Source organism: Pristiophorus japonicus, chromosome 5 (assembly GCF_044704955.1).
Source record: "Pristiophorus japonicus isolate sPriJap1 chromosome 5, sPriJap1.hap1, whole genome shotgun sequence".
In the NCBI taxonomy this organism is placed as follows: domain Eukaryota; kingdom Metazoa; phylum Chordata; class Chondrichthyes; family Pristiophoridae; genus Pristiophorus; species Pristiophorus japonicus.
The window spans coordinates 51,774,894-51,788,437 of NC_091981.1; the positions used below are offsets into that span (position 1 = coordinate 51,774,894).

Genomic DNA, 13,544 nt, shown 5'->3' on the forward strand with positions numbered 1-13,544 from the left:
AACACTGACAGTTCGCCGTCATCAGGACTGTAAATTCCGGGCCATAAGATCACATGCCATTAAATTTATGGAGGAATGCAGTCAATGGGAATTAGGGGGAAAACTCTCCACTGGCTGGAATCATATCTAGCACAAAAGAAAATGGCTGTGGTTGTTGGAGGCCAATCATCTCAGTCCAGGACATTGCTGCAGGAGTTCCTCAGGGCAGTGTCCAAGGCCCAACCATCTTCAGCTGCTTCATCAATAACCTTCCTTCCATCATAAGGTCAGAAGTAGGAATGTTCGCTGATGATTGCAGTGTGCAGTTCCATTCGCAACTCCTCAAATAATGAAGCAGACTGTCCCTGCATGCAGCAAGACCTGGACAACATTCAGGCTTGGACTGGTCGGTGGCAAGTAACATCCGGGCGACACAAGTGCAGGCAATAACCATCTCCAACAAGAAAAAGTCTAACTATCTCCATTTGACATTTAATAGCACTCCCATCATCGAATCCCCCACTATCAACATGTTGGGAGTCACCATTGACCAGAAGCTTAACTGGACCAACCACATAAATACTGTGGCTACAAGAGTAGGTCAGAGGCTGGGTACTCAAAAGATTCAATACCATCTAGGGCAAAGCAACCCACTTGATTGGCACCTCATCCACCACCTTAAACATTCACTCCCTCCACCACCGGCACACCGTGTCTGCAGTGTGTACCATCTACAAGATGTACTGCAGCAACTCGTCAAGGCTTCTTTGACAGCATCTCCCAAACCCGCAACCTCGAAATCCTGGAACTCCCTATCTAGCAGCATTGTGGGAATACCTTCACCACACGGACAGCAGCGGTTCAAAGCAGCAGCTCACCACCACTTTCTCGAGGGCAATTAGGGATGGGCAATAAATGCTGGTCTTGCCAGCGGCGCCCACATCCCGTGAATGAATAATTAATTTAAAAAATCTTGTGGTGGCAGTTTAATATGAATACTTTCAATTTACTGGACTACAATGGGGGAGAACTGTGGTCAACTTACTTGCTCATAAAATTTGTTGTGAGCGACATAGTACTGGCCATCAAATGATTCCTCTGTTATCAGAACGTGCTGCTTCTCACCAACCTGAAACATCAATTTAAACACATTGTAGAGAGTTAGAAAATTGAAGGACAAGAATTTAAAGAGCAATTCCAATCATTTCAAAACCTAAACCATTCATTGCAGGAAATGGCTTTAACAGAATGAATTCAATTAGATCCCAAGGATGAATTATCTTCCAAGGCAAGCATGGTACTGGATGATCTACAAGGGACTTGGGCAGTTCAACAATAACTTGCATTTATAGAGCACCATCAATGCAGAAAATTCTCCCATAGGCAAAAAGGAAAAATGGATACTGAGCCAAAGGAGATATTCGGAGAGATGGCCAAAAGCTTGGTCAAAGAAGTATGTTTTAAGGGAGATCAAAGGAGGAGAAGAAGAGGAGTTTTGGGAGGGAATTCCAGAGAGTGGCTGAAGGCACAATTGTCAATTGTAGAATGTACAGAGAGGAGGATGCACAGGAAGCCAGAATCAGTGGAACAAAGTTTGCTGGGTGAGGGAGGGAGTAGAGGACTGAAGGAGATCACAAAAATAGGAGGGGTGAGGTCATGGAGGGACTTAAACACAAGGTTGAGAATTTGACATATGGGGCACTGGGAGCCATTGTAGGACAGTGAAGACAGGGATGATGGGCAAATGGGACTCAGTGCAGGGCACGATAGGATACAGGTAGCAGAGGTTTGGATGAGCTGAAGTTTATAGAGGATGGAAGTTTGGAGGCTGGTCAGAAAAGCATTGGAGTAATCAAGTCTGGAGGTGACAAAAGGCATGAATGAAGATTTCAGCAGCAGATGGGATGAGGTAGGGGCAGAGGTGGATGGTGTTACGGAGATGGAAATAGACAATTTCTATGAAGTTATTGAAGTTGTGGACTAATTTACCAGGAAGGGCTATTGACAATGTATATAAGTTCAAGAGATAATTACATTGAATTACATAGAATTTACAACACAGAAACAGGCCTATGCCAGTGTTTATGGTCCACACAAACCCTCTCCCACCCTACTTCATCCAACCGTATCAGCATAGCCTTCTACACCTTTCTCCTTAATGTACCTATCTAGCTTCCCCTGAAAGGCATCTATGCTATTTGGCTCAACTTCTCCACATTGTAGCAAGTTCGACTATTTGACTACTCTCTGGGTAAAGAAGCTTCTCCTGCCATATTGGGTTTATTAGCGACTATATTATATTTATGATCCCTAGTTTTGGTTTCCCCCATACGTGGAAATATTTTCTCTATGCCTACCCTATCAAACACCTTCATAATTTGAAAGGTCTCTATTAGGTCACCCTTCCACTTTTCAGTCTTTTTTCTACAGAAAAAAGTCCCAGCCAGTACAATCTTTCCTGATACATTTCTTGGGAGAGAATGGATTGAGTGATACAATGAGATATTGAGTAGATGGGGTTGATCTCTGGAAAAAGGATGAGCTTGTTAGGCCTAATGGCCTCTTCATATTGCTAAAAATTATTGTGGTATAACTTGGTCTGATGTATATGCAATTGGTTGAAGTGTTCAAAATGAAGGCCTTTTTAATTTTCAAGTGAACTCCTAATCCATTTAGTGTGCAACATCTATGTACTACTTCCCTTTCAACATCATAATGTGTACATGCTGGGAAATTCTAATCACATTCCTCACGCTGCAAGTGTAGAGGGGAAAGAAATGGGCAATAAATTTTTATCAACTGGAAGTTGATAAACCTGCAGCAATGATGTGACAATTATTAATCCTTCAGTGTGGATATCATCATGCATCAATGACACAAAGCACTTGGACATTCTGTGTCTGCAGTGACAATGGCTGTCAGATGGAAAAATGGAACGAGAATTGAACAAAATCACACAACCAATTAAACGGTAGATATTAAAAATAACAGGTGCCCTGGAGTGATTTCAAAGCTCTAATCTAATCATAGGTGATTGTTATAAATCAATCAGTATCAGTTGATGGTGTGAGCCCCTAGATTAGATTACTGCCCTGTACACTCTTTGAGGTAATCGTTCTCTATACATAACCAATCTGAACACCACAATTAGATCACTGCAAAGGATGTTATTCTCTATTTAAACTATATAAAGCCTTCGATTAGATTACTATTTTGCAGTTACTTCCATTGAGTCATTGTAATATATAAAGGAAAAAATAATTTCTGTTGTCTCCTCTACGGATTATGGGGTGATGGAAGCCTAAACAACAACATAGTTAAATGCCCAGGTTAGGAGTATACATTACTACAATTGCAATTAAATAACATAGGCTATTGCTACAGGTTTACCAAGAAATGACATCTCTTCACTGCACTGAGAATTCCTGACTGTTGACTTTTACCTGTTGTTCTCTCCCCCCCCGCAACCCCCCCCCCCCTGCCTATTTTGTTCAGCAGCTTGCTTTTCTTTCAGTTTGCAGTTCCGACAAATGGTCTTCAGCTGAAAAAATGAACTTGTCTCTTTTCTTTGCAAAGCCTGTATTTCTAACATTTTCTGCTTTTATTACAATGACTTGCATTTATATAGCACCTTTAACATAGTAAAAAGTTCCAAAGCCTTTCACGTTATCAAACAAAATTTCACATGGAGCTACATAAGGAGATAGTAGGACAGGTGACCAAAAGCTTGGTCAAAGAAGTAGGTTTTAAGAAGTGTCTTAAAGGAGGAAAGGTAGAGAGGCGGAGTGGTTGAGGGAGATAACTCAAGAGCTGAGGACCTAGGCATAGCCTCTAATGGCGGGGCAATGGAAATCGGGGATGCGCAAGAGCCCAGAATTGGAGGTATGCAGAGATCGCAGAGGGTTGTATGGTTGGGTTACAGCATATAGTTATTTTTTGCAAAGTTTTTAAAAAAAGTTAACCATTAATTGTACTTTAATGTTATGCAGTGGAAGCATTCCAAGTCCACCACATTCACAGGAAAACCATCTCTCTCTTGCCATCAATACATTGATGATTGTGACTCAAACCAAGGAAAGCAATGAGAATCAGTTACTGAAATGTTTCGTTGGAATTAAAATATGAGTCAAACAAATTCTAACCAAGAAAGCAATTTGGGAATCAAGAGTTGAGCAATCAGTGCAAACTGAAAAGTCATGCAACACCAGCAATAGTTATTTTGTTAGCTAATTTAAACTAGATTACTGATTCGCTTTTGAAATTGTTAACAAATGTCATATTTCCTGATTAGAATGACTAAACAGGGAACAAAACACGACTTACAATCAAATCAAGTGAACTACGTCATTAACAAAAAAAGAAAAGTAGATGACAGCCTATTCCTTGCTACATGTCTCCATTTAAGTAAAGTCAATGTTAAGGTTGAACTTTGCCAAAGCACACGCAAGGGTGTATTTGAATGAATATGTGTGGGTTTGCTCACTTTTGATTTTTGGAATCAAGAATATGCTCATATTTTGGTATTTGCGAAGCGTGACATATACCAGACACTATGAAGGCAATTGCAGTGAAAGCTTTTACATTATGACCAAAGATGTTAGGTGGTTTCAAATCAGCAAGCATCAAAGTGAGTGTCCATACTGGCATACAACTACCATTGTACATTGTGACCACTTCTCCTAAACTCAACGGCAGTTACTGCTCACTGCCTTTCAGTCAGATCCAAGCAGATATCGTCATGTTGCAAAATATTGCCATCATTTTAGCTTCTTTCTCTATTCAAGAGAGAAGTTTATTTATGTGCAGCTGCACTGCGCCCTTTGTCATAGTAATTTTTGACTTAACTTATTTCAACAACTGCCTATTACATTTGCATTCATATTGCACAGCTTTGCACTGCTGTGATCTGAATGTCTTATTGTAAAAAAAACCCCAGCAGTGTTCATTACACTAAGATGTGATTTTATATAATAGAGAACAACAAATTTGCAGCTATCTCACCAGGTTTGTCACATATAATCAAGCAGACTGTTGCTGCAATCCCTGCACTATAATGTAATCTGCCCAGTCAATACTGAATGGGAAAACCTTTCATACCCAACAAAAGTTTGTGAAGTATGTGACGTGCAGTCAGCATTACTACCATTTGGGTGTGGTCACAAAGCCCAATATAGTATTCAAGAATGAAATTGTACATTGAGGATATTTTATTCCACTATGTTCGTGGAAAAACCACTTTGTCCCATTTCAATTAACAGACTCAACTTGTACTAATTCTAAGTTCTACTTGCAAAAATTGCTTCAAACCATGATTATGTCACATCATAGGAACTTTAGGATTGATTCAAAATTTTAGTTAACTAGAATTAAGAGCTTAACGTTCTGAGAATCTAATTTCGAAGCACCTTGCCAGTTAATTCTCCACCATGAAACTGGAGACATTCAAGAGTAATTTCAGGCACATGCTTATAGCCCCTTTAGTTAAAGTTCAATTGTGGAGTTTTGTCACAGTACTAATCCACGTGATTTTCAATCAGAGACTGAACCGTAAAATGTTTCAAAGTTGAGTCACTTGTTCCGTATGGTGCACCATTTTATTTGGTGGGGCAGGGGGAGGGGGCAACGCAGAGATTTACATCACAATGATATAAAACCGTTAACAGAGAAGCTCTTTCACATGTTGTCAAGGCTTTGAGGATGTCCATGAAACGTTTCCTCTGCCTACCTGGGGCTCCGCTTGCCGTGTCGGAGTTCTGAGTAGAGTGCTTGCTTTGGTAGTCTTGTGTCGGGCAGGCGGACAATGTGGCCCGCCCAACGGAGCTGGTCGAGTGTGGTCAGTGCTTTGATGCTAGGGATGTTGGCCTGGTCGAGAACACAGACGTTGGTGCGTCTATCATTCCAGGGGATTTGCAGGATCTTGCGGAAACAAAGTGCAATATCCCCACCAATACCTGGAAATCCCTGGCCAAAGACCGCCCTAAGTGGAGGAAGAGCATCCGGGAGGGCGCTGAGCACCTCGAGTCTCGTCGCCAAGAGCATGCAGAAAACAAGCGCAGGCAGCGGAAGGAGCGTGCGGCAAACCAGACTTCTCAACCATCCTTTCCTTCAACGACTGTCTGTCCACCTGTGGCAGGGACTGTAATTCCCATATTGGACTGTAAAGTCACCTGAGAACTCACTTTTAGAGTGGAAGCAAGTCTTCCTCGATTTCGAGGGACTGCCTATGATGATGATGTCATGTTGTAAAATTTAGAAATATTCCTCTTCATACATGGACTTTGATGGGTGTGAACCTAGAGAGAAACCATTCTGGTGCTCGAAGGCAGAATTTCTTTTGTTTTTCCCCATTGTGTTCATGTGCAGCACTTTCTTAGCACTTTCCTACTGGCCTTTAATGCCAGAAGAGCTAGAAAAGAATGTCAAGTAGTCAAACTAAAGAAACAGTTGTGTCAGAATCACCGATGGTGAAAGTGTTCTTGGCGATAGTGCAAAACACTATCAATTGATTTCAATGGAGAACAATATTGAGCGTGGTGTAAAACGGGTTGTCATCACCTGTTTGTGCTACCGCCCAAAACTATTTCACTCCTCATTCGCTCTTCTTGGTGCTTTAATGGCTGCAAATCCAAAACATCCTTTTCATGGCAGTCTTTGGGTTGTGGGGAGGGAGAGCTATGTGATGTGTGTCCAAATCTCAGGTACTCAATGAAACTCTCCCACTCTGCTCTCATAGAGCACAATGTTCTAATTTTAGATTAAGAGAGTTCAAATTTCAGGATTTCTGAACCCAAAATGATGATCTTCAATACCTTCAACTTCAGAAGCAAGTTTTTTTTTTATTTCACTGCTATGTATTATGTCAGTTTGCTTAGTAAGACTTACTCTGGAGTTTAATTCATAGCAGATTCACATCAAATTAAACCTATACTGTGAAAGGGTACTGCCCTGCATTGATGCTTCTGGAATTTCAGAGTTTATTTTACTGATCTAACTGTGATGAAGTTTGTTTAAGCAATACCTATAAAATATATAATTTATTCCAAGGATGTCACACAAATGCCAAAACAACTGGTGGTAAGGTGAAATCCAGCTTTAAGCAATGAAAGAAAAGACTTGCATTTACATAACAGCTTTCATGACCTCATGACATCCCTAGGTGCTTCATATGAATTACTTTAAAAAAAAGTGTGGTCACTGTTATAATGCAGGAAATAAGAACATAAGAAATAGCAGGAGTAGGCCATACAGTCCCTCGAGCCTGCTCCGCATTTAATACGATCATGGCTGATCCGATCATGGACTCAGGTCCACTTCCCTGCCCGCGCCCCATAAACCCTTATTCCCTTATGTGGCAGCCAATTTGTGCACAACAAGGTCTCACAAACAGCTGTGAAATAAATTATCATATAATCTGTTTTTCTGCATAATTATGGGCCGGGACACGGTGGAGAACCTCTATGCTCTTTTTCGAAGAAGTACCATGGGATCTTTTACATCCACCTGAGGGAGCAGACGGGGGTCTCAGTTTAACATCACATTTGACATTAAATGAGATGCATGCTGGAGTGCTCTGTGGAAACCTCTACCTCTGGTCAATGCTCCACACTTCCCTAGTGAAACAGACTGAAACAGATCAAATCATGCAGGGGTAAGAGCTTCCGCTTTGGGAACAATCGTTGATCCTTGCGCAAATTGCAGCCATTTTGAGAGAGCGCGCCTGGCGGGGGGGGGGGGGGCGCGGCAGAGAGAGAGAGCGAGCCGGGGGGGGGGGAAGAGATAGGTAGCATTGGGGGGGGGGGGGGGGGGAAGAGAGAGAGCACCTGGGGCCTGGGGGAGGCGGGAGAGAAGAGAGCCTGGAGGGGGGAGAGAAAGCCTCGGGGGGAAAGAGAGTGTCAGTCTGGGGGGGGATGGGGGGGGGGAGAGAAAGAGAGCTTGGGGGGGGGGGGAGGAGAGAGAGAGAGAGAGAGAGAGAGAGAGAGAGAGAGAGAGAGAGAGGGAGAGCGAGCAAGCGCCTGGGGGGGAGAGAGAGAGAGCCCGGGTGGGGGGTAGAGGGAGGTAGCCTGTGGCGGGGGGAGGGGGCGAGAGAGAGAGCCTGGGGGGACGGGAGGGCAGTAGGGGAGAAGGGAGAGAGAGAGCGCCCGCCGGGGGAGAGGAGGGAGGGAGCGCCTACGTGGGCGTGGGGGGGGGCGATAGAGAAAGAGGGAGCCTTGGGAGGGGAGGGAGTGGGAAGAGAGAGAACCTGGGGGAGGGAGGGGGTTAGAAAAAGAGCCTAGGGGAGGCAGGGAGAGAGAACCTGGAAGGGGGGGAGGCGGAGAAAGAGAAAGAAAGAGACAGATCCTGGGGGTGCGGGGGGGAAAGAGAGAGAGAGAGAGAGAGAGAGAGAGAGCGCCAGAGCCTGGGGTGAGGCGAGGAGAGAGAGCTTGGATGGGGCGAGGGGCGGGGGGGAGTGAGATAAAGAGACATGGGGTGGGAAGTGAGATATGGGGGAGAAAGACAGGTGGGGGGGGGGGAGGGATAAGAGAGAGACACGTGGGGGGATCAGAGGGGAATGAGGGAACTCAGGGAAGATGGATCACATTCTTCCAACCCCCTTTACACCTACACCCGATTTCTCGGAAAGCTCGGTGCGTGTGTTACAAGGGAGTGGATGAAATCCAGAAGTCACGACAATAGTGACATTGTCACTATTCACTTCATATCCAATAAAGCTGTTAACAATCCACACACAATGCCCTATCTACGCACTTGCGCTGGGGTAAGGGAAATTGGCTGGGGAAGGCAGCACTTGCGCTGGGGTAAGGGACTTCGGCTGGGGGAGGCAGCACTTGCGCTGGGGTAAGGGATTTTGGCTGGGGGAGACAGGCACTAGTGTTGGGGTAAGAGACTTTGGCTGGAACTTTGGAGGCTTTTGCTGGGTTGTTCGAGATCTATCCTCTATGGCTTCAGAAGTCAGAATGGATCAAATTAAAATTTGCGAAGTCAGTCAGAACTTGGGCTGGGCGGTTCCATTTACACATTCGAGAGAAACTTAAAGGTGTGGCTTATCCTCCAAGGGGAGCAATCAGCAGTAGGTCATGTGATAATGGAGAGCCACTCAGAGACACGGTGGCCATTTTATTAGTACAAATAGTTGTGTCCATAACTTGGTGCAGTCTGATTAATACAGCTAAAATGGATTTACCACAAAAAATAAGCTTTTTTAATCAGTGTCAAATTACCATCCGATTTTAAATGACTGAAAATGACTTTTCCAAAAACTTTCAAAACGTACCTATAAGTATCTTTGCGCCCAAAAGTACAAGCTTCATTTTAGAGCCTCCTCGAAGGCCTGCAAACGAGCACAACTAGTGGAAACTCCCAATGGAGATTAATTCATCCTGGGGGTGTGGCCAGTTTTGTGGGTGGAATCGGATTCTAGAGCACTATTTTTTAAACTAGTGCAAAACTCGTTTTGTGCTGAATTCATTTGCGCTTTAAATTCTGCAATCTTTTGCACGGGTTACACTGATTCCAGGCAAATTGCACCGAGTAAAACAGCGCAACCAAGCGGAAACTCTACCCCGCAGTGATGCCCATGCCCTGTGGCACCTCTCATGTCCACCTGTAAGTGTGTGCACGTGCCCGTCAAGTGAAGATAGGATTGGACACGATTGTGCTGCCTCCTGCACTGTTGCATAACCTGTCAACAATCAACATTGTAATGTTTATGAGCTTGTAATGTTTGTAGCTCCACACTGTGGATGTGGACGTATTACGTATTGCAAGTGCAGGGTTAATAATAAACAGCCCAGGCAGATTTCCGGAGACTTCCAAGAGAGCTGCCTGCCATGTTAGGAAGCTGTGTGTGCTGTGTTCTGTGAATATATCACAAACATGAAAGCTGAAATATGAATAATGGCTACTTGTGTGATAATCCAGAAGCCAGCCAGTGACCATGGACCTGTATCCCAGGGACAAACTGATGCCTTCAGAAAAGTAGGAGAGAAAAGCTGGCAAGTAAAAAATGTGAAAATAAACTTGTTTTTAAAGACTATGGCCAGAATTTTAATCTGGAGGCGAGTCAAGAGCAAGGGGGATCGAAAGCGGTCTGAATTTAACGGCAAGGCCTGATATGCATTTCAAAGCTCTGTTTCCCACCCGCAGCTAGACAGATGGAGAGGTTGGCTGACTGTGGGCGGGAAGGTCTGCTGCACTAGGCCGCATAGAGGGAGGGAGGGAGGGAGGGAGGGAGGGATCGGGTGGTTGTGGGGGGACCTGGTTCCAGTAGTCCTTGCCTTACTTTAGCTGGCGCGTTCCCCGAGGCCTGCGAAACCCAACCAGCCATAGTTAAATTTGTAACGGTGGTTAAATCTGAGGCAAGCCAGCCTCATTATAATATTTAAATAGGAGACCCGCCTTCTGGGAGTGGGTTAGCTGCCCATTCCCCCTTCCGCCTTGTTAAAACCAGAAGTGGGCGGGTTGGGGTTGGGATTCAATTTTTTTAATACCTTAACCTCCCACCCAACCCCAACCCACCCATTTTTGGGGGTTACAATACCCCCCTATATCCCAATAGCCAATTTGTGAAAAGCAGTTAAATAAATGAAATCGTAGCATCACTTCCAAAAACAAGTGCTTTTCATTAGGGACAACAAGCAAAATACTTGCATTTACATTGTACTTTCCACATCAAAACATCTTAAAATGTTTTCACAATAGAAATTCTTTTTGAACTGCAATGACCCTTTTGTGGGCAAACATGTCAGCCATTCTCACAACAAGCCATAATGTGGTTTAGGTTCCTGAGGGTTCTGATGAAGGGTCATCGACCTGAAATGTTAACTCTGTTTCCCTCCACAGATGCTGCCTGACCCGTTGAGATTTCCAGCATTTTCTGTTTTTATTTCAGATTCCAGCATCCGCAGTATTTTGCTTTTGTTTTAGGTTCCAATGGTTAAGGTAAAACTCCCTGCTCCTCTTGAAATAGTGCAATAAGGATCTTTAACATCCAGCTGACACACTGGAGCAGATGGATGGGAATTTGGTTTAATTTTAATGTCTCATCAGGACGGGGAGACTGCCAATAATGCAGCACTGCCATGGCAGTCCTTATGTGATAAAACCCTGGTGTGGAGCATGAACCTACAACCTTCTGACCCAGAGTGAAGAGTGCTCACAACTGAATCAAGCTTATTAAATACAAATCTTTCCTTTGGGGTTGGGGGTAGGACAATGACTTCAAATCATCAGGGTTTAGCTGCAAGGCTACACCCCATTAAAGTTTAGATTTTTTTAAAGTTCTGTTTAAAATGAAAGTGAACTCCTCCCCCCCACCCTTCTAAGTTGCTGAATCTTGTTGGGGTAACATTGTGTGTGTGCCAGAAGCCCTCCATTTCCTCGTCTGAATAGCCATTCTGAATGTTGGCAGGCTACTGCAGTATGGTGAATATGAGTTGAGCCACATCTATTCTCTCTTGACACATTCAAACACACACATACTTTTCAACAGGAGTCAGTGGATAGCAATAAGGAGCAAGGACTCTGCCTGATTCTTCTCCTGCCAACACCAGGGGTGCAGAGACTAATTGCAGTGCCTTCAGTGCTGATCCTCAGCGATCTCAGTGAAGTCTGGGAGTCAAACTGGGACCTCAGGTCTCAGTATCACATCCAGTAAGCTATCAAGAACCTGCTAAAAAAAATTTAAAAACTAAACTATATCCTCTGGTGGGGGAGTCCAGAACAAGGGATCACAAGCTTAAAATTAGACCTAGGCCATTTAGGAGTAATGTCAGTAAAGACTTCTTCATACAGAGGGCAGTGGAAATCTTAATTTTCTCCCCAAATAGCTGTTGAAGCTAGGCAAAGAGTATTAAGGGTTATGGAACCAAGACGGCGAGATGGAGTCAAGATATTTTGGCAAGATCTAATTGAATGGCGGAACAGGCTTGGGGATCTGAATGGCCTACTTCTGTTCCTATGTTGAAGAAACTTACTTGAATTTCATTTTTGATATTTTGATTAAAAACTAGATGTTGCCTTATACTGAATGCACAACATGTCAACTGAGCCGTTGCATGGAGAGAAATGTATGATTAATGAATCTAAAATGACTGTATATGCAATTTCATCCTGACCTACACACCCTGCTTCACTTTCCACTGGTACAAGTCCTATTTTTTATTAAATTATTTTAGGTTGGTATGGGCTGCAGTATATTAATGAGGATTTTTAGTGCAGGTTATAAATAGTTCAGACATACTGTCTCTGAGGCAGAGAAATGGGTAGGTTCTGAAATAAATTACATACAATAAGCATTTTCACTTACAAATTTAACATGCTATAAATCACATGCTTGCTGTCTTTAAGTTTGTGAAAATATTGTGCTAATGCAGAAATGGACAGAGAAAATGATCCCCTTCTGTGTTTCTTAATCCTTGACATCGATTGAATATTAATATTCTTTCCAGCGCCATTACTTGAAAATGTGGCCCAATATATTTTCTGCAGGTCATTTTGATTTTTGTTCTGCATAGGATTATTCTTGTGTACAAATCATTAAGGGATACATACGAATACAACAGCTTAAATCGGTAAATCTGTTACTGTAGCACTCCACATCTAAGTTTGTTACTGGTCTGATTTTGGACCAGGTAGCCCAGTTTTTTTAAACAGTGTTTCTGAAATGAAACACAAATTCTACAAATTTGACTTTTAAAACATAAGTTCATTTTTTCTCACTTCTGTGTCTTTTAATGTAGAATCATTCATTATTACGGTGTTCATCAGTAGAAAAGCAACCATTAGAACTCAAGCCATCGTCCCAGGCTCCTGTACTCCCTGTATGTCTTTGGCTGAAGGTGCCAATCCTAAACTTAGCTGACTCCTCTGAAACGCTTTCAAACATTACAAAACTCATTAATAGTCCTTTACATAGTAGATTCAGCCAGTTTTCCTGCAAAACAAATGGATTTCTATCCATTAGATCATTAATACCAATATGTAAAATGACTACATAAAACCGAGGCACCATCTGATCCGTAAAATATCCCATTGCACTATTCAAAGAAGTGCAGGAGATTTTCTCCTGGTGTCCCTCAACCAACTTAACTGGAGAGAGATCATCTGGTCATTTATCTCCTTGCAGTTTGTGGGATCTTATTGTGCATAAATCTATGTAACTGCCAAGCCCAATCCTGTTCTCTCCTGACATCTGCATAAACCGAGCTTCGAACAGAAGTCATTAGGTTACAATCAGGAGAAGGAACCTTGACTGCTTTCCCCTTCTGTAGCCCGGGTACACCACTACAGACCAGCTGGGACCCACTAAATCAGCAGAGTGCGAATGGAATCTAGCCGGCCTCCTGGTTTAGTAGGGTTTGATGTTCACTTCCTTTCCAAGTGAGGCCTGGGGGAACCAGTGTGAACCTGCTTTAAAGCTGCTTGTTGACTCACAACAAACACATTTCTGTAGCCTCCTGCATTACAACACCATCTTGCTTTTATCCAGCGCCTTTAACGTGGTAAAATTTCCCAAGACTCTTCACAGGAGCGTTATAAAACAAAATTTCATATTGAGCCTCGTAAGG

The 13,544-nt window shown here is 43.3% G+C and overlaps 1 protein-coding gene across 2 annotated transcripts in view; it reads right to left on the reverse strand.

Annotated features, from left to right (window-relative positions):
* Nucleotides 1-13,544, reverse strand: part of cdkal1 (CDK5 regulatory subunit associated protein 1-like 1) — a 1,217,472-nt gene that overhangs the window by 60,252 nt on the left and 1,143,676 nt on the right. For both annotated transcript variants that reach the window (XM_070880626.1, XM_070880627.1), the window contains exon 13: nucleotides 1,025-1,108. In XM_070880626.1, the coding sequence (XP_070736727.1) occupies nucleotides 1,025-1,108 (84 nt within the window). The remainder of the gene's footprint in view (nucleotides 1-1,024; nucleotides 1,109-13,544) is intronic.